Source organism: Loxodonta africana, chromosome 13 (assembly GCF_030014295.1).
Source record: "Loxodonta africana isolate mLoxAfr1 chromosome 13, mLoxAfr1.hap2, whole genome shotgun sequence".
Lineage (NCBI taxonomy): Eukaryota > Metazoa > Chordata > Mammalia > Proboscidea > Elephantidae > Loxodonta > Loxodonta africana.
In genome coordinates, this window is record NC_087354.1 from 33,280,583 (window position 1) to 33,300,827 (window position 20,245).

The window sequence follows — 20,245 nt, forward strand, 5'->3', positions numbered from 1 at the left end:
GGAGGAAACTTAGGTTTCATCAAAAGAAGCCTGAGTCAGAGGCAGTTGTGCCATCTATGTTCTTTGCAGACACAGTGTTGTATTCTAGACACTATGTTTTAAGATAAAAATGTATAAACTGAAGTGTGTGCAGAGAGAGAACATATTCACAAAAGGGCTGGGACAGTTGAAGATACCAGGCAGACATTAACCAGAACTTTGATGCTTCGAGAAATCTTGAGAAGGGTTCTTCTGTGGAAGAAGCTCAAGACTCAGCGTTCATTGCCCTAGTGGGATGCAAGTTCCAGGGAAGCATGTTCCGTTTCACTATAAGAAAAAATACACAAAGATAAATATTAAAATATGACCCTGGCACCCCTTCATTCTGCTCCACACGGGTTGTTTTATCATTGTTTTGCTAGGATCGAAGAGAAGAGATGAGAACTGGGTAGAAATCTGGATCATTACTGCCACTGTTTGAATAAGGAGGAACTCATGAGAAGGGTGGGAGGGCCAGCTGGTAGGAAACAGCATTGGGTTTTCTAAGGCAAAATTCAAACATCTTCATGGCCAAGGAGAGGAGAAAAACTTGAGGACCCCTCTTGAGATGCCATTTTCTGTCTATTTTCTTAGGGAAAAGCTCTTACCAATCCAATCAGAGAAACAACGAAATGCTTTCATTTGTAACATGCCTATTTTAGAATCAAGATTCTTTCAAAAAAAAATTTTTTGTAAGTAAAGTTGGAGAAGTTGTGAAAAGAAACCCGACTCTAACTATAAACTGAACAGATGTGATAGTGGGAAGAAAAACAAATTAAAACAATATCACAAAGACCTCTCAACTTTCATTTTTCAATATATACGATGATGTTTTTCAACTTTTCACATTCAACCTATCAGTGTATCAAGTGACAAAATGCAAAATCAACTTCAGCTGTGTGTATTTTAAACCTTTACCTAAATGATTTGGAGTTACTTAACCTAACGGTCCAGATGAATGTATTAAACTGCTTATTGTATTTTTTATGAATTAAAACTTTATATTATGTTATAGACAGCACACAGTTATGTTTGATGACGTTTAGTATAGAAAATTGAATTGAACAGTGGCCTAATTAGAACAGTAAATAGTATGGGTTTAATTACCCCTTATTCCCAATGACAGATTTGATCAGTTGCCAGATATTTATCCTTTCCTTTCACTTGACTGGTACTAAAATATTACCTCTAGTACGACCACTTACTGGGCTATAAATAGGTAGCTTGGCAAAAAGCCATGGAACCCACTGACCAGTGAGACTTGAGTGGAAATTGTTGGAAAACCCCCTTCTTGCTTCTAGTCATTATTTCTTCATTTCACTTTTGAAGGTACTTTACAGATCCCTTCTTAATTTCATTTTTTTTTTTTCCTTCTAGTTAGATGAGGTAACTTGGCCTAAAGGCTTAAGGAAACCTGTGCAGTATCTAATTCAGTCACATAATGCAGTTTATTGGTATGTCGTGGTTTCCTTCATAAGCCGTCTGTTCTCCATCTTAAAACTTAGCTCTTAAATTCGGCTCTGACTTGAACTTTGCTATACGTATGCCAGCAGGGTGTGGTTTTTGTTTGTTTGTGGGTGCTTGTTTTAAATTAAAGTATTGTGTCTATGTGTGTGTTTGATTTAAAAAGTTTGAGAAATACAGATAAACAAAATAAGACCACCCAGAGCCCTGTCACTTAGAAGTAACGTCTGCTAATGTTATAATTTCCCGCCTACTCCTTTCTCTATGCCTGTATACGTTTACCTATATTACAAATGATATAGGCTTATATTGTATCTGGTGATTGCTTTTTACCCCCAAAATCTCATTTAAAAAGAAGTTTAGCAGAACATGAAAGTTCAGATAGTAGAAAAACTAACATTCATTACAGCACCATCTGTCTTTATCAAATTTAACACTTTGTCATATTTGCTTCAGACTTTTTTTTTTAAGAGAGGGAAATATAATCTTCAGTTGATGTCATTTTGTGTCTCTTCCCCAATAACATTCAATCCTAGTTCCCCCTCCTCCAGCCTCAGAGGCATTTTTGTATGTTTTCTTCCAGTGCACATGCTTGTACTTTTACTGCTACGTTTTTGTGTATATTCACATACCTGTATTGGAATCAACTAGATGCCAATGGGTATAGATACATCTGTACCTATAGGTGGGGAGATAGAAAATGTTATGTATGTTTTTTATTTTAACGTAATTAATTGTAGCCTGTAACCTTTGTTGATAATGCATAGGGTAATCTTTCCTGTACCAAATCCACATGACTTAACCTATAATTTTTCTAGTATTTTGTGGTTTTGGTGTTTTAAATATTAGTTGATGATATATCTCGAATTTATTTTGTTGTATTTTGTGAAGAAATTATCTATAATCTTTTAGAAAACATTTGTCACATTGATTTGTGGTCCCACACTATGTCCTTATACTTGGGTCTGTTTCTGGATTCTTCTTCTTTTTTCTTTTAATTTAATATATCTGACTTCTTATTCCTATGCCAATTCTACACTCTTTTAATTCAGGCCATGCCCCCCTTTCCCCTCTTTTACAGTTTTTTTCACAGCTCCTCTAGGTACTTACTCTAGCGATGAACTTTACAATAATTTCGTTAGGTTCCAAAAAAAAAAAATCTCTTTGGGATTTTGATTAGAGTTGCTGTAAATTTATAGATTAACTTAGAGAGAATTAGCATTTTACAGTTTTGCATCTTCCTGTTTAGTACTATGATATGTTCTTCCATTTATTCAAATCTACTTTTAGGATTCTCGGTTAAAAAAAATTAATAGATGTTACTTCTTACTATTCCTTATTATTTTATTTATATTTGTATCTATGTCTGTCTCTGGTAACTTGTACCTCCTCCTCTTCTTTTTTTTCTAGAATATCCTGACATAAGTCAATAGTAGCAAGTCCAGGAGACAAATTAAACCCAAATCGTACTCATTATTGGCCTCTCCCTGTTTTCTTGCACCTTTAAAACTTTATTACTTGGCCAAGCTTGTTCATCTGACTTCATCTTCTTGGGATGGAGCCTCTGTCAGGACTTTCCTCAAATCCTCATGCTAAATGGGAGCCACCCACCTGTCTGAGTGACCAGCAGACCTGTTAGCATTTCATTGGTGAGCAGTTCTTAGGCTCAAGTTGGGACCCTGCTTTTTAAGTTGTAAAACAGAAAAATTGTAATAAAGAAAAATATATTCTTGATATTTAGCCAATTTATTTAACTAAATTTAGGAATGATAAAATTTCAGATTTAAAATCAAGCTTAGAAGTCACCTGAGCAAACCCTTCTTAAGGTAGAAAGGTACTCATGTGTCCCCAGTTTCAGTGTAAACCTGTCATATATATATAAGTTACCTATATTTTATATGTCCGCCAGGCACTCCTTGGAAACTCTTTGGGGCAGTTCTACTCTGTCCTACAGGGTTGCTATGAGTTGGAATCGACTCGACAGCACTGTTTTTTTTTTTTTTATATGTATATAATTATATATAACATGTACATGCCTGTATTATATAAATATACATTTGGTTTTTTTTTTCTGTTCATAGACATATATATAAACAGATGTAGATATATCTGTACCCATTGCTATGACATATGATTTATTAAACAGTGATCATGTATGTGTATATATATGGTGTATATATACATACACACACATATATATTTAATTCAGCCATTTCAAAACAAAGAATTTTTAAGGCACCTTTGGTCTCCTTGAACAGCTTAGAATAAGACTCTGGAAAAAGTAGGGAAGCTTTGGCATATTTCTTCGACATTTGTCTACAATTGTTGTGATTTTTCACATTCTAGACCTCAAGAAACACACGTTCTGATGAAGACAAAGATAGCAACTGGGATGCTTGGGGTGACTGGAGTGACTGCTCCCGGACCTGTGGAGGAGGAGCATCCTATTCTCTGCGGAGATGTTTGACTGGGAGGTCAGTGCATGCTTTACCAGCTCCTCTGTGTGGGCTGTGTCCGTGCCTTTGGAGGGTGGAAAGGGGAGATGTCTTGGCTTGGCTTTGAAAGATACTGTGATGTAAAATATGCTATTTCTAAATGTCAGTCAACCTCTTTACCATATTTAAATAGAGCTAGGGAACCCTGGTGGCATAGTGGTTAAGTGCTATGGCTGCTAACCAAGAAGTTGGCAGTTCAAATCCACCAGGCACTCCTTGGAAACTCTATGGGGCAGTTCTACTCTGTCCTATAGGGTCACTATGAGTTGGAATCGACTCGACGGCACTGGGTTTGGTTTTTTTGGTTTTTTTAGTGCCATTTTCATAGGTGTGGCCATTTTCCATCTACATGTGCACCCAGAACGTAGGAGCCAGGGGCACGAGACACTGGGTTTTGGGGAAAGAAGGTCCTGGCATGTTAAGTCACTGGCCAAAAGTTTTTGAGACTCAGAGTAAGAGGTCAAGTCTTCTGGTTCTGCCCCAAGTTGTTGCGATTTTAATTCATTCCTTGTTCACTTACTCTGAGAAACCTATTGATTGAGGAGGTAATGCAAGTTCTGTTTTCACATCTTAGATATGTTTATATTAAATAACATTTGTAAAAATGCAAGATCAGCTTATTAAAAAACATAAGTTTATGATAAGCCATCACATACTGTTTTTGAGACAATTTGAGGTAATTCTTAATGAGGCTATATACATACCAATTTAGGGTTTTACCTCTCTTTAAGCTCCTGCCATCAAGTAAGACAGAGCTTCAGAACTATAAGTGCTGGTCCTGGAATAAAGAAGACCCCAGGGTGTCATGGTAGCCATCTTCAGAGCTGGGATGTTTTCAGTGAAAGAATAAATTGACTCTCCTGAAGAGCCTCAAAGTGTAGAGCAGAGATGCAGGGAAAACATATTTTGGCTTAAGTTTGGATTTCATTAAGGTTACTGCTTTATGATATATTAGACAGTGACCAACTATATCCTCCAGTTTTCTTGAGATAGTGCAGGAGAGATGAGAGATTGTATGTATGGCCTTTGAGAAGGGGGACTCTTAGTCCACTCCAGAAAGGCATGGGAAGTGGTTGCCCCAGGGCAATTTCTGACTCACAAGCATTGAACCCTAAGTAAATAGTGGTAGAGTTGAATCCAGGGATTAGTCTTGCAAAAACAAAGTGGTATATCCACTTCCTCTATGTTTTTACCTTGAGGAAATAAAGGCTGTGTTACTCTATATGTGTCATGTTGGATGGAAGAATGATGCGGAAACCTGATGTTATTGTCATACAACCAGAATTCTTATATATTTATTATTTGATGAGTTTTTAAAATTAATTTGACTCTATCTAGGATATAATTTTGCCAAGTGATGTATCTCAGTATGTGTGTGCTTTTGAACATGATGCATAAGGTGGTCAGAGAAACCCTCTGTGCTAAGGGTATGTTTATGCTGAGACCTGACTGCCAAAAGAAGGTCAGTTATGTGAAGGGGAGGTTTTGGGGACAAAAACATTCAGATAGTGGGAGCAGCAATGTGAAGGCCCTGGATCTGGAAATGAAAAGGCTTTTATGTTTGGAGAATAATAGACAAGAGAGGAAGCAGAGTGGTCCCGTGTTGAAAAGGAAGGCAGATTATAGGCAAAGATCAAGAATGTAATTCTCACTCTTTTGAATTTTAAACACTAGTAGAATTTCAAGAAGCATATTTGGAGTTGATATAGGTAGTCATTTTTTTTTTTTTTTTTAAGTCTGGTCAGATAAGGACAAAAAGAAAAAAAGACAAACATACAAAACCCAACTGTCATCACAAACTTTTCAAAAAAGAATCCCAATCTGAATATTTTCATTTTAGCAGAAAAAATATGACATAATCTTAAAGACCTACTTTTGACTTGAATTCATTTAGCTTTCCGGAAATCTCTTGTTTTTCTGTTATTTGTCTAGCTTCTCTTTGGGTCAATAAAAGTTTTATTATAGACATTAACAGTCCAATGATGGGCAGCTGGGAACCAGATATTGAGAAGGAAAACATAGTCTTTAAGCATTTTTTCTGGCTTTCAATCTCAGCCCTGCCACTTTCTTGTGACCCAGTATGAACCATATTTTTTTTGTCATGGCATTCAGTGATTCATAAACAGTAAGTGGCAGAGAAGCCAAGCAGAAAGCAGATGCTAACAGGCTAAGGAAACAAACAGTTTTATTAGCAGTCTTGTGGTGCTGAGGACAGAAAAAAATTGTAGTTCAAATCCCTGGTAGGTACCTGAGATATCAGGTGAGATACCTGAAGGACCAACCACCAAAGGAAGGGAGAACCAGTCCTAAGTAGACCAGATATCACTAAGACTGAAATCCCTCCTTGAATCAGCTCAGTCTCTAATTTGGTTATCAAAATCTCTTGCTACTCCAACTGACTCCAAGAAGCTTAAAAAATATACAGTCTGGAGGAAGATTACATCAACAAGAGCCTCTATGTGTTTTAATAAACCATGCTCATGATCCAGGAAAACATTACCAGTCTTACCATGAGACAGAATCAAGAGAAAAAAACAGACAACAGAAACAGGTATTGGGGTTCTCAGACATGTGCATTAAAAAATAAAGCAAAACAACAGAACAGAGAAAGCTGTGCCATCTATTTAAGAAAATAGATGACAAAATGCAGGAATTCACCAGAGAATTGGAATCTATAATGTAGAATCAAATGGAAATTTTAAGAACAAAAATGATAACTAAAATTATGAACTAAATAGATGTGCTTAATAGCAATAAGAAACAGCAGAAGAGAGGATTAGAAAATTGGAATAGGTTTGTAGAAAACATCCAGGCTAAATCACAGCAGGGGAAAAAACACAGAAAACAGAACAGGACATAAATGGAACATAGAGAAAAGGTCTAAAATATGTATAATTGGAGTCTTAACAGGAAAAGAGAAATAACAGGGTAGAAGCAATATCTGAATAGGGAGATTTTTGAAAAGACAATAGCCAAGAATTTTCCAAAATCTATAAAATATATCAAACCACAAATTCAAGAGACTCTGTAAACCCTCAGCAGAATAAATACACATAAACACATCATAGTAAAATCTTAAAAGAATCTGGAGAAAGAAGACATATTACATTCAAAGGAGCAAAAATAAGGCTGGTTTATGAATTCTCATTAGAAGATAATAAAATGAATGTTTACAATTCTGAAAGTAACTGCCACACTAGAATTCTTCATCCAGCAAAAATACCCTTCAGACATAAAGGTGAAATAAAGGTATTTTCAGACAAACAAAAGCAGAGAGTTCTTTTCCATCTGACTTTTGCTAAAAGAAGTACAAAAGGGAGTTCTTCGGGTAGAAAGAAAATCACCCCATGTGGAAAGGAAACATGCAGGAAGGAATGAAAAGCAATGGAAAACAGTAAATGCAAATGAATATAGAAATATTAGCTGTTTTACACAATAATAGTAATGTTTTGTGGGTTTAAACATATATAAAGTTAGAGAAAAGGAAAACAATTGAAATTTTGAAAGGGGTTACATGCAGTTAAAGTGCTCTAAAGGAAATTATAAAAGCAACTAATTTATGTTCATCATTTCAAAGTCAAGGATGCGCATTGTAATTTTTACTGTAACCATCAAAAGCATGATAAAATAATAGGTAACTAACCAGCTATTATGGGGGGACTAGAATAAGCTAAAATGTTCGATTGATTCAAAACAAGTCAAGAAAAGAAAGGAAAAGAAACATACAGCAAATGTGACAAATAGAAAACAAATGGTAAAAAGGTAAAGTTGAACCCAAAATATATCAGTTTTTTACATTAAATGAAAATGGACTAAGTATTCCATTAAAAGAAAAATACTGTCATACTGCAAAACAATAACTGTGTGCTGTTTACTAGAGACAAACCTTAAATATAAGGACATCAAAAGACTTAAAAGACAGAGAAAAGCTGTAACGTGAAAAAAAAAATTTTTTTTTTTTTTTTTGTGAGCACTGTTTAAAAGAAAACTGGTGTAGCTGTACTAATATCAAGACAAAATAGAATTTAAGGAAATGAACATTACTAGAGATAGAGGAATAATGAAAATAAAATACATCAAAATTTGGGGGATGCACCTAAATCCATCCTCGTTGCTGTTGTGTGGACTCAAGTCGATTCTGCCTCATAGCAAAACCACGTTCAGAGTGAAAATGCTCCATAGGGTTTCTTAGGCTCTAATCTTTGTGGAACTTTATAGCCCTGAATGTATATAATTAACAAGATTAATTGGTTTAAAATTTGGTCTAAGCTTCCATTTAAGAGGTTAGAAAAAGAAGAGCAAATTAAATCTCAAAATTATCTGTAATTTCTACTTGATGTATTAATGTATGGTTCTTGTTAGTTGCCAACAAGTTTGCTCTCGTTCATAGAGACCCCATGTGTTGTTGTTGTTTGGTGCCATCAAGTTGGTTCTGACTCATAGAAACCCTGTGTACAAGAGAGGGAAGCACCGCCCAGTCCTGCGCCATCCTCGCGATCATTGCTATGTTTGAGCCCATTGTTGCACCCACTGTGTCAGTCCATCTCATTGAGGGTCTTCCTCTTTTCCGATGACCCTCTACTTTACCAGTCATGATGACCTCCTCCAGGAACCGGCCCCTCTTGATAACATGTCCAAAGTACATTAGACAGAGTCTCACCATCCTCGCTTCTAAGGAGCATTCTGGCTATACTTCTTCCAAGACTTATTTATTCTTTCTTCCTGCAATTCATAGTATATTCAATATTCTTTGCCAGCATGTACAGCAGAACAAAACATTGCCTGGTATTATTATTGGTAGGCTTGAGTCCATTGTTGTGACCACTGTGTATTTTGAGTGCCTTCCAACCTAGAATTCTCATCTTCTAGCACTATATCAGACAATATTCTGTTGTGATCCATAGGATTGTCATTGGCTAATTTTTGTAAGCAGATTCCCAGGCCTTTCTTCTTTGTTTTTGTATGTGTATATATGTGTGTGTGTATGACACACGTTCAAGTTTATATATATGTCTATATGTCTATCTTTCTCTCCATTATCTACTGCAACTTGTGTCATATTATTTTATAAATAGGAAGAAGCTGAAGTTGGAAGTGTTCATGGGAAGGAATATTGCCTTTGTGTTGCTAGTGGATTTCTTTTCTTTGGTTTTCATAAAAAAAAAAAAAAAAAGTTTTGCCTTTATTTGGAAGTAGCCTCTGCAGTTTTCTCTGAAATTTTACCTCTGTTAATTTGGAAAATATACATATATGCTGTTTTAATTTTACTGATGCTTAATTTTAAAATATTTAGAAATTGTGTTTTAATAATTACCTTTATAACTATCAACATCAATAGTGACATAGTTTTTATTTCCCTCTGTGTTACATGATGGACATTTTATACTTTTTTTCTTCCTTCTTCTTGGGTTTTGTTATTGTAATATGGGATTTTATTGTCATTTTTTTCCTTTATATCTTTTCTTTCATAATTTTATCTCAAACCATTGTTGAGATTTAATTGTGTGTACATACATTATTTTCAATCCTCAGTGCCAGTCTGTTTAGTTCATCATTTTGAATCATCACTTTTTTGGCAGGGATCTATTTTAGAGCTTTACTTCTGGCATTTTAATGTTTACGTGAATCACCTAAGGATCTTGTTAGAATATAGAATCTGATTCAGTAGGTCTGAAGTGAGGCCAAGTGTCTTCCTTTCTAATAGTTTCTCAAGTGATGTCAGGTAAAAGGAAAATGATCCCATTTCCTGCTTGTCCATGGGCCACACTTCAAGCAACAAGACTTTATAGCCTTTTTTAATTTCAGGAAAGAAGTGTGGGTCTTATACTTTATGAGTTCTTAAATATCTGGAAATGTTTTTCTTTTGCCTTTACACGTAAACAGTGAATGGCTTATATGGGTTTAAAATTTCTGAGACCCAATCTTTCCCTCTCCAGACTCAAGAGTTATTTTTCCCACAAACCCTGGTATGCAAAGTTCTGGATTACTCAGCCTAGGTTGATTTTTTTTTTTTTTTTTTGGTAGACAACCTCTTTGTTGTACCCGGATTCCCGTAGGACTCTTCAGTTTCTCCTGAAAGTTCAAGAATTTCACAAGGCTTTGTCTAGCTATTAGTCTCTTTATACTTATTTTTTCCTGGCACATGGTGGCCAATTTTGTTGTATAAATTTAGGTTCTTCTTTATTGTAGGAAAATTTTTCTTCTATTATATCATTCACTGTTGCTTCTTGTTCATTTATTCTGCCCTCTTCTTCATGAACACTAAGTATTTCTGTCTTCTACATTTATCGTGTTCTCTCTAATCACTTTATTCTCCTTTTTGTTTTCCTGTGTATTTGGGAGTGATTTTAAAGCTTCTTGCCATGTGAATTTTTAAAAATGATCTATGGACTTGACTTCTACTTCAGTTTAAAATGCTTCTATGGCATTATTTGTTTACTTACATTCTTTCCTTCACTTGAAACTTACCCCTTTTGTGTGTCTGTTGTCTTAAAATCCACATCTTACCTGATATATTTTTGCACCTTTTTTAGTGTTATATCTGGATAATTCTTACTTATTCCTCAAGATCTTGGCTCCCTTAGGGAGCCTAATTTGACTCCTTGGCCTAACTTTCATGTTCCTCCTTTGTGCTTCCGTGTATATACTAAAGTTACTTGCAAAATAAGAGACAAAATAGGTACATTGACTTCATCACACCAGGGTCTAACATAGTATCTAACACGTGATTAGGATCCAAAGAATGCTTATTGGGTGAGTAAATAAGTGCGTGCTTGCTGTCTGTCACCTTTTATCTTTTGTAAATGCTCTTCTTTCTGCTTAAAGCATCTGTTTCTCTTTTATCTGGTTGACATCATCAACCTCCTTTGATCGTCAAAACTCCTTTGAGCTCCCATGTCTTCCTTCAAACATTCCTTGGCAATTCCCACCCTTCACTAGATGAGGGGCAACTCTTCTGTGCTTCCATAGGGTCTTGTGAATACCTTTATCAGAGTGCTTATTTTACTATGCTGTTTTATTTTTCTATTTCAACAATTAGGGCAGGATTTTAGGTGGCGTAGATGGAGTCTTTAAGCTCTTTGTCCCATGACCAACATTATTCTTAAGATATAGAGAAAATTTAGTCATTTTTATTACTTAAATAAATGAATAAATACATTAATGAATCCCAGGGTCCATAAAAAGAGCCTGCTTGACTATAGTGTGGGTCTATGGAATATTTCTTTTCCTCTCTTTGCCTATTTTCCCTACTTTGTGGGAGATTTCCTTAAACTTATTATCTAATTTTCTTACTATTTTCTCTCTCTTGCTTTGATTTTTTTTTCTGAGATATTTTCTCTTCTTTGAATTAAAAATATATAGCATTTTGTCCTTGATTCCTAGGTACAGTATTTTCTCTTTTATCTCCAAGGATATTAATAAAAAAAATTTTAAAAAGAAGTTTTCTTCTCCTTGCATAGTCTCAGTTTCTCCCAAATTGCCTTTTCTGTTTGATTTTGTTTGTTTGTTTGTCACTATATTTAATGCTGAAACATTGGTGATTCAGTGGTAGAATTCTTGCTTTCCATGCAGGAGACCTGGGTTTGATTCCCAACCAGTGCACCTCACGTACAGCCACCACCTGTCTGCTCGTGGAGGCTTGTGTGTTACTACGATGCTGAACAGGTTTCAGTGGAGCTTCCAGACTAAGACAGACTAGGAAAGAAGGCCTGGCAATCTACTTCTGAAAATCAGCCAGTGAAAACCCTGTGGATCACAATGGTGCCATCCACAACTGATCACAGGAATGGGGCAGGATTGTACATGGCACAGCCATGAGCCAGGGCTGACTTTATGGCAGCTAACAACAACAAAAATATTTAATGTTAGGGTCTTTTCTCAGATTTCTGGTGATCCTTGTTTATGTGTTCATATTTAAGGAAAGGAGTCCAAAAAAAATATTGAAAATTTTGAGGCTGTGAGTGGGCTTTGGGACTGTGAGCTTAATTGTTGAGAGATGTAGCTATCGCATCTTATTGCCTGATGATGTCTTTAGGTGTTTTATCTTGGACTGCTCTGATTTCTCAGAGAAGTATCATCTGATTCCAATATTCTAGAAGCTGAGTAGGGACAGAAATCTAGAGCCTTGGCATTAAATATTATTATTATTTTTTAATTTAATCCCTGTTTCAGTATAGTACTCTTGCCCTTAATCGCACCCAGTTATCTCTCAGTCCGAAGATTTGCTGTGATACCCTGTCTAGATAATAGCACACAATCTTTGCCAGCGTGGGATGGGGAGCTAGGAAACTAACTACTTCAACTGGTTCTGCTGTTTTTAGCCCCAGTTTTAGCCCACTTTCAGAAGTATCTGCTGTGCCAATTTCAGAGCCTTTATGGATTCCGCAGTGCAAATTGAGTTGCTTCTAGAATCTCCCACTATTAGGATTTATCTTTCTTTGGTTTATGAAGTCCTGAGATTTTCCTTTTCCTTGTCCATTTGTTCCTCAGTTTCCAAAATTTTACTTCTGCAGTCTCCTCTACTATTCTGTCTGTCCTTATGGATATGTAACTTAAAAAATCTTTAACTTATTTGGGAAATATGCAAACATTTCTACCTGTGTTCAGTCTGCCCTCTTTATCTGGAATTGTTTCTAGGTATTTGTCGGTTATTATTCTTAGAATGGGTCGCCTAAACTGGAATGCATCAGCTTATCACGAGTTGTGACTAGATCTGAATATCTACACATATGGCTTGAACTAACATAGCCTGATATTTAGGTTAATATATATTTTTAAATCATTAGAATTGTTTTAAGCAAGGTGATCCACTGTTGATTCTGAAGTTGGACAATGGCTTGTTGAAACGGTGCTTCTTGAATATTTTGGTAATGGTTTGGTGATGGTTTAAAGGGTGTTCAGGCAGGGTATAAGGAGAATTGCATTCAAATTACTGTGGTAATTTAGACTTGAGATAAAAGAATCTGTATTAGAGTAAAAAAAAAAAAGAGTAGCGGCAGTAAAAATAAAGAGGAAAGAACTAATCTAAAAGGAATTAGGGTGGAAGAATTAAGAGGACTTGACAATGATTTCAGTACAAGGGTTGGAGGAAAGCATTCTAAGATTAATCTAAGAATTCTTGTGAGGGCTGCAAGGCCACCAACTGTATTAATAAAGGGGCAAAGTGGACAAACTCCTCCTTTATCACTAACTGTGTAGTGAGGATCAGCATGAATCCAATCCCTAGCTGGAAGTGGATCCAGGCCACACCTTCCCACATTTCCACTCCTCTTGGCCAGCCACTTCCTTGTCAATTCCTCTCTCTGTCCCTAACCACCCAGAGTTAGGTCATACCTCACCCCCAGCTATCCTAATCTGGGTCAAAATATCTCTGGCCATCTGAGACCAGGTCATTGGGGAGCAGCCATAGGTTCAGGAGTCTGCACAGCTCCCTGCACTTCAGACCAGCTGGGCTTCCTCTCTTTCTAGTCTCCTGGGACTAGGTCACAGGCTAGGAGGACTCTGTCCTTCTTCATTAACAGCCCATGCAGCCTTTCCCTTATCACCCAGCCACTCAGAGCTGGGTAAACACAAGTCAGCTCGGTACTGCCAGCCTCTGTTGGCTCATTGCCCTTGTGGGTTCATTATCTATAACAGCCCACAAGATGCATGGAAACTGTTACATATACTTACAGTCATCCATTTATTAGAACCAGAAAAGAGACAAGCAAAGAGATGCATCAGGCAAGATCCGGGAGAGTTTCCGGCATAAGGTTTCCATTGTCTTCTGGGATATGCTACACCCTCTCCCGTGTGTGGATGTTCTCACCAATCCTGGAAGCCCCCAAAGAGAGTGGTCGAAGGCCCTGGGTCCCCTAGTCATTGTGACCTCAATGAATATGCATGACTTGGGCCTTCATGAGTAGTTATGATGGATCCAATCAGTGAATGTGTGTGACTGTAACATGGCCCCTCTCTTCCTGAGGTTAGTTCACTAGGTGGGGGAGCTTTGTAGCCCCTATTTACCTGACTATTTTGGAAGACAAAGTCATGTTGATTTCTTGGTTTATTTTCAGAAACTAGAGTCAAAGGGCCAAAGCAAGTTCTTTGTCCCACAATTCTATAATGGAATTTCAGTTCTGGCAATATTGAGTTAGTTTATTCTGAAGCAGTGTAAATTACTGGTACTGAGCACCTGGAGTCACACTGCCTGTGATCAAATCAGACAGTGTGACTTTATGTAAATTACGTAGCATCTTCATGTGTCAGTTTCTTCATATGCAGAATAAGTATATTAACTGTATCTTATGAGGTTGGTTTGGAACTTAATTCGTTTACAGCTATGACAGTTCCTGCACATAGTAACCTCCCAATAAATACTAACTGTCATCATCATAATGTTTATTATATTATGATATAATAATTGTATTACTATATTATGATTTTATATATATACACACACAGATAAAATGTGCTAGATGGTTTGAAAATTTTTCACTATAAAACACCTAGATATGCCAGGTAAAACAGGAAATATGTTCTTTTAAAAGTGAAGCTAATGCTACAAAAAAGAAAAAAAGGGAAAGAAAAGAAAAGGCACAGGGCTAAAAAACAAAGAGGAAACTGAAGGCTACATCAGTGAGTGCATAACTGATTCTGTGTCTTCCCTGAGGTTGGGGATGGGATTTTCTGAAAATAAAAGGATGGAAATTGATATATAATGAAAGCACTAAGCAAAACAAAGCAGAAGTGGCTCTATTAATGTCAGATAAAATAGACTTCCGGGCACAAAAAATGACCAGAGGCAGAGATACACATTACACAGTAATAAAAGGGCGAGTCCACCAAGAATATATAGCAGCCCTAAATGCATTTGTACCCAGTAACAGCTGCAACATAGATGAAAGAAAAGCTGATAGAACTGAAAGAAGTAGACAAACTCATAGCAAATCTAGTTGGAAACTTCAATACCCCTCTCTCAACAGTTGATAGAAAACAAAACAGAAAATCAGCTAGAATATAGAAGAACTCAACACCACCATGTAATTGACATGTATAGAACACTCTACCCAACAATAGCAGAAAACATACTCTTTTAAAGTTCCCACAGACATATACCAAGATAGACCACATCTCGGGCCATGAGACAAACCTCAACAAATTTGGAAGAATTGAAATCATACAGAACATGGCTTCTGACTACAATGAAATCAGTAACAAAAATATAACAAGAAAATCTCCAAACACTTGGAAACTAACAAACATACTTCTAATAATCTATGGCTCACATAGAAAGTTTCAAGGGAAAGTAAAACAAAACAAATATTGAATCAAATTAAAATGAAAACACAACATATAAAGATTTGTGAGGCACAGCTAACGCAGTGCCAAGAGGAAAATCCATAGCACTAAATACTTAGAAAAGAGGAAAAGTCTAAAATCAATAATCTAAGACCCTATCTCAAGAACCTAGAAAAAGAAGAGCAAAATAAACCCAAAGTGAGCAGAAGGAGGGAAATAATAAAGGTAAGAGCCCATAAAAACCAGTAAAATAAAAGAACAGGGAAACAGTGGAGAAAATCAATGAAACAGAGTTTTCCTGTGAAAAGATCAATAAAACCGATAAACTTCTAGCAAGACTGACAAAGGAAAAAACAGAGAAGACACAAATTACTAATATAAGAATGAAACGGGATATGACTACTGACCGTGAAGACATCAAAAGAATCCTAAGGGAATGAAACAAACAACTCTACACACATAAATATGGCAACGTAGACAAAATGGTACAATTCCTCGAAAAATGCAAACTACCACAACTCACCCAGTGTAAAATAAATCATTTAAATAGACCTATAGCTATTAAGGAACTTGAATTAGTAATTTAACCCCCCCCCCAAAGGAAAAAAATTCTCCAGGCTCAGATGGTTCCACTGAAGAATTCTACTAAAGTTTTGGAGAAGAATTAACACCAATTCTCCCAATCTCGCCCAGAAAACGGAAGGTTACATACATGATTCCACTTATATAACATTTTTGAAATTACAAAAAATACAGACGTGGAAAAGAGACCAGTGGTTGCCAGAGGTTAAAAGGGAGGTGGGGATGGAAAGCAAAGGTATATAACTATTAAAGGGTAACGTGAGGAATCCTTGTGTCCATAGAAATGTTCTGTATTTTTACTGTATTAATGTCGATATCCTGGTTGTGATATTGTACTATAGTTTGGTAGATGTTACCACCACTGGGGGAGACTGGATAAAGAATATGTATGTGTTTGTGTGTGTGTAAATATATATATAAATGAAAATACAGCATATGTGTCAACATATCTGTACATCAAACTTTCGGGAGAACATGTCCATTGCTATAAAGTGGAAAAAAAATTTTTTTTTCCATTCATAGTTTAGACCAAGATATTTAAAAAAATATATATATGTGTGTGTATGTGTGTATGTTTGTTGTTGTTGTTGCTGTTAGGTGCCATTGAGTCAGTTCTGAGTCATAGCAACCCTTTGTACAACAGAACAAAACACTGCCTGGTCCTGTGCCATTCTCAGACAATCATTGCTATGCTTGAGCCCATCGTTGTAGCCACTGTTTCAATCCATCTTGTTGAGGGTCTTCCTCTCTTTCACTGACCCTCTGCTTTACCAAGCATGATGTCCTTCTCCAGGGACTGGTGTCTCCCGATAATATGTCCAAAGTACGTAAGACAAAGTCTTGCCATCCTCACTTCTAAGGAGCACTCTGGCTGTATTTCTTCCAAGACAGGTTTGTTCCTTCTTCTGGAAGTCCATGGTATATTCAATATTCAACACCATAATTCAGAGGCATCAATTCTTCTTTGGTCTTCCTTATTCATCACCCAGCTTTCACATGCATACGAGGCTATCAGAAATACTACGACTTGGGTCATATGCACCTTAGTCTGCAAAGTTCCATCTTAGCTTTCTAACACTTTAAAGAGGTCTTTTGCAGGGGATTTGCCTAATGCAATATGTTGTTTGATTTCTTGACTGTTGCTTCCATGGGTGTTGATTGTGAATCCGACTAAAATGAAATCCTTGACAACTTCAATCTTTTCTCTGTTTGATATCGTGTTGCTTAGTGGTTCAGGTGTGAGGATTTTTGTTTTCTTTATGTTGAGGTGTAATCCATACTGAAGACTGTAGTCTTTGATCTTCATCAGTAAGTGCTTCAAATCCTCTTCACTTTCAGCAAGCAAAGTTGTGTCACCTGCATATCATAGGTTGTTAATCTTCCACCAGTCCTGATGCTGCATTCTCCTTCATATAGTCTAGCTTCTCGGATTATTTGCTCAGCATGCAGACTGAATAAGTATGGTGAAAGGATACAACCCTTATGCACACCTTTCCTGATTTTAAGCCACTCAGTATCCCTTTGTTCTGTTTGAATGGCTGCCCCTTGGTCTATGTACAGGTTCCTCATGAACACAATTCAGTGTTGTGGAACTCCCATCCTTTGCAATGTTATCCATAATGTGTTATGGATACATAGTAAAATGCCTTTGCATAGTCAATCAAACATGAGTAAACATCTTTCTGGTATGTAATGTGTTGCATATACTGAGTCAGAGGCAGTCGAATATATATATCACACATGATTGTGGAAGCTTCAAGGTGAGAAATTAACATGAAAAGAGGTGTTGAGACCTGTAATACCTTTCAGGTTACTGGCAGTAGTAAAAGATCTTGAGAGAAAGGCCACTAAGGCAGCCTTCACAGGATTCCTATCAACAGAACCTACTTATACTCCCAATACTAAAGCATATAATACACAAGAAAATATTTGCTACGAGTAAGCACCAGCAGGCACAGTATTGATTATTTAAAGGAGAAAAATCACAGAATTATCTAAATTGATGCATGAATAGCATAATTTAACATTTATTCATGATTGAAAAGAAAAATCTTAGCAAACTAGGAATAGAGGTATATTCCCTTAACCTACAGTAGATATCATCATTTATAGTAAAATGTTGTAGCATTGTCTTTAGTGTTAGGTATTAGACTATCTGCTGTCATTGCTTATATTCAGAATTGTACTTGAGGTACTAACTCATGCAATAAGGCAAGAAAAAGAAATACAAATTATAGAGGTTAGAAAGGAAGACACAAAATTGTCATTATTCAGAGACTACATAATTTTCTAGATAGAAAATTGAAGAGTATCTACAGATAAAACGGCAGGACTAATTAAAATAAAAAAAATAGTTCATTAAAATTACTAGGAGCAAGATCAGTGCACACACACACACACAAAAAAACCCTGCATTCTTACACAGTAGCAACAATTAATTACGAAGACATATTTTAAAAAGATACAATTTATACTATCAGCAAAAAATAAGTACCTGGTAATAAATTTATAAAAGATGTACGAGACCTTTAAGATTTTAAAGTATGCCTATATAATGGAGAGATATAATATATTCATAAATAAGAAGGCTCACCATCATAAAAATGTCAATTTTCTCTTATACTAATCTTAACCATAATTCTAATTCTAAGAATCATATGAAAATGCAAAGATAATTAAAATAATTTTGACGGACAGCATTGGGAACTTGCTCAAAGAGATGCTAGTTTTTTGGTTTTTTTTTCTAATTGTAATAGTGATGTGGACACAAATCAATCAACGTAGCAAAATAGAGAGTCCAGAAATCGAACATGCATTGTTAGCAGTTTGATGGGTATTGAAGGTGGCATTGTAACTCAGTGGAGAAGGGATGGATATTGAATACATGGGGCTTGACTATAATCACTGATATTCAAAGGAAAAACTGGCATCAAATCATATAAAGAATAAATTCCAGGTGGATTAAAATGTACTTATGGAAAACAAAGCTCAAAAACATTTAGAATAAAATATAGGAGGACCGCTGACCTCTGGGCAGTGAAATATTCCTTAACTAAGACACAAAGAGCACAAATTACAAAGGAAATATGACAAATTCAGGAACACTAAGCAAACAAACATACACTTCTATGTCATAAAAAATATACTATAGAAAAAAAGAAGAGACAAGCCAAAGAGTGGGAGAGAGCCATGACAATGAATATAACCAATAAAGGTTAGTATCTGAAATATTTAAATAACTCCTACATATCAATAAAACAAAAAACAGTGTAGTGGAAAATGGGCAAAGGATATGAACAGGGTCTTCACAGAAGGAGAACCTGCATATTAACCTCACTAGCAAACAAGACAATGTGAAAGAGTACAAAATGAGATTTTTTAATATTCTTTAGATTGGGAAAACATTAAAGTTGTAAAGTACCAAATGTTGACCAGGCTGTGGAGAAACAAGAACCTCCGTACACTACTGATGGGGATGAAAATTGGAATTTCAGTTTAGAGAGTAATTTATCAATATCTAGTAGCAATAATGAAAATGTAAGCATCGTAGCACAGAGCAATCCCACTCAGGTATATATCCCAGAGAAACGTGTGCAAATGTTCTTAAGGAGATAGTATAAGTTTTCTTGTTGAGGAACTGTTGATACAGTTTAAAATTTGGAAGCAGCCTAAATCTTCATCTACACTTAGGAAAGTTGTTCCATAAAAATTTAAAAAGAACTGGTAAATAAATTTTAGTATATTTATAAATAGGAATACCATAGAGCTGTTAAAATGAAGGAATTAAAATTATATCTATCAATATGGATATTTCCCAAAACATCATGTTGAAACTAAAAAATAAAAATCCAACCATAGAAGGTTATGTACACAAAAGCACATATAAGTTTTAGCCAAAACATCAAGCTGTGGAAGGTTATGTACAATGTGACACCATTTACTTAGTTACCTCTGGGAGGGAAAGAAGGGAAGAGGATTGAGAAGGTTTGGCAGAGGGCTTCGATTATAGTTGTAATGATACGTTTCTTAAAAACAGGTCCAAAGAACACTTGTAAGAAATGGTAAAGCTTCCTGGTGGGTACATGAGTTTGTATTATTCTCTATACGTTTTTTTTTTTTTTTAATAACTTTTATTAAGCTTCAAGTGAATGTTTACAAATCCAATCAGTCTGTCACATATAAGTTTACATACATCTCACTCCCTACTCCCACTTGCTTTCCCCCTCTTGAGTCAGCCCTTTCAGTCTCTCCTTTCTTGACAATTTTGCCGGCTTCCCTCTCTCTCTATCCTCGCATCCCCCCTCCAGACAAGAGTTGCCAACACAATCTCGAGTGTCCACCTGATATCATTAGCTCACTCTTCATCAGCGTCTCTCTCCCACCCACTAACCAGTCCCTTTCATTTC

At 36.1% G+C, this 20,245-nt stretch overlaps 1 protein-coding gene across 4 annotated transcripts in view; it reads left to right on the forward strand.

Annotated features, from left to right (window-relative positions):
• Positions 1–20,245, forward strand: part of ADAMTSL3 (ADAMTS like 3) — a 416,580-nt gene that overhangs the window by 114,146 nt on the left and 282,189 nt on the right. For all 4 annotated transcript variants that reach the window (XM_064267196.1, XM_010593790.3, XM_064267194.1 and 1 more), the window contains exon 4: positions 3,829–3,956. In XM_064267196.1, the coding sequence (XP_064123266.1) occupies positions 3,829–3,956 (128 nt within the window). The remainder of the gene's footprint in view (positions 1–3,828; positions 3,957–20,245) is intronic.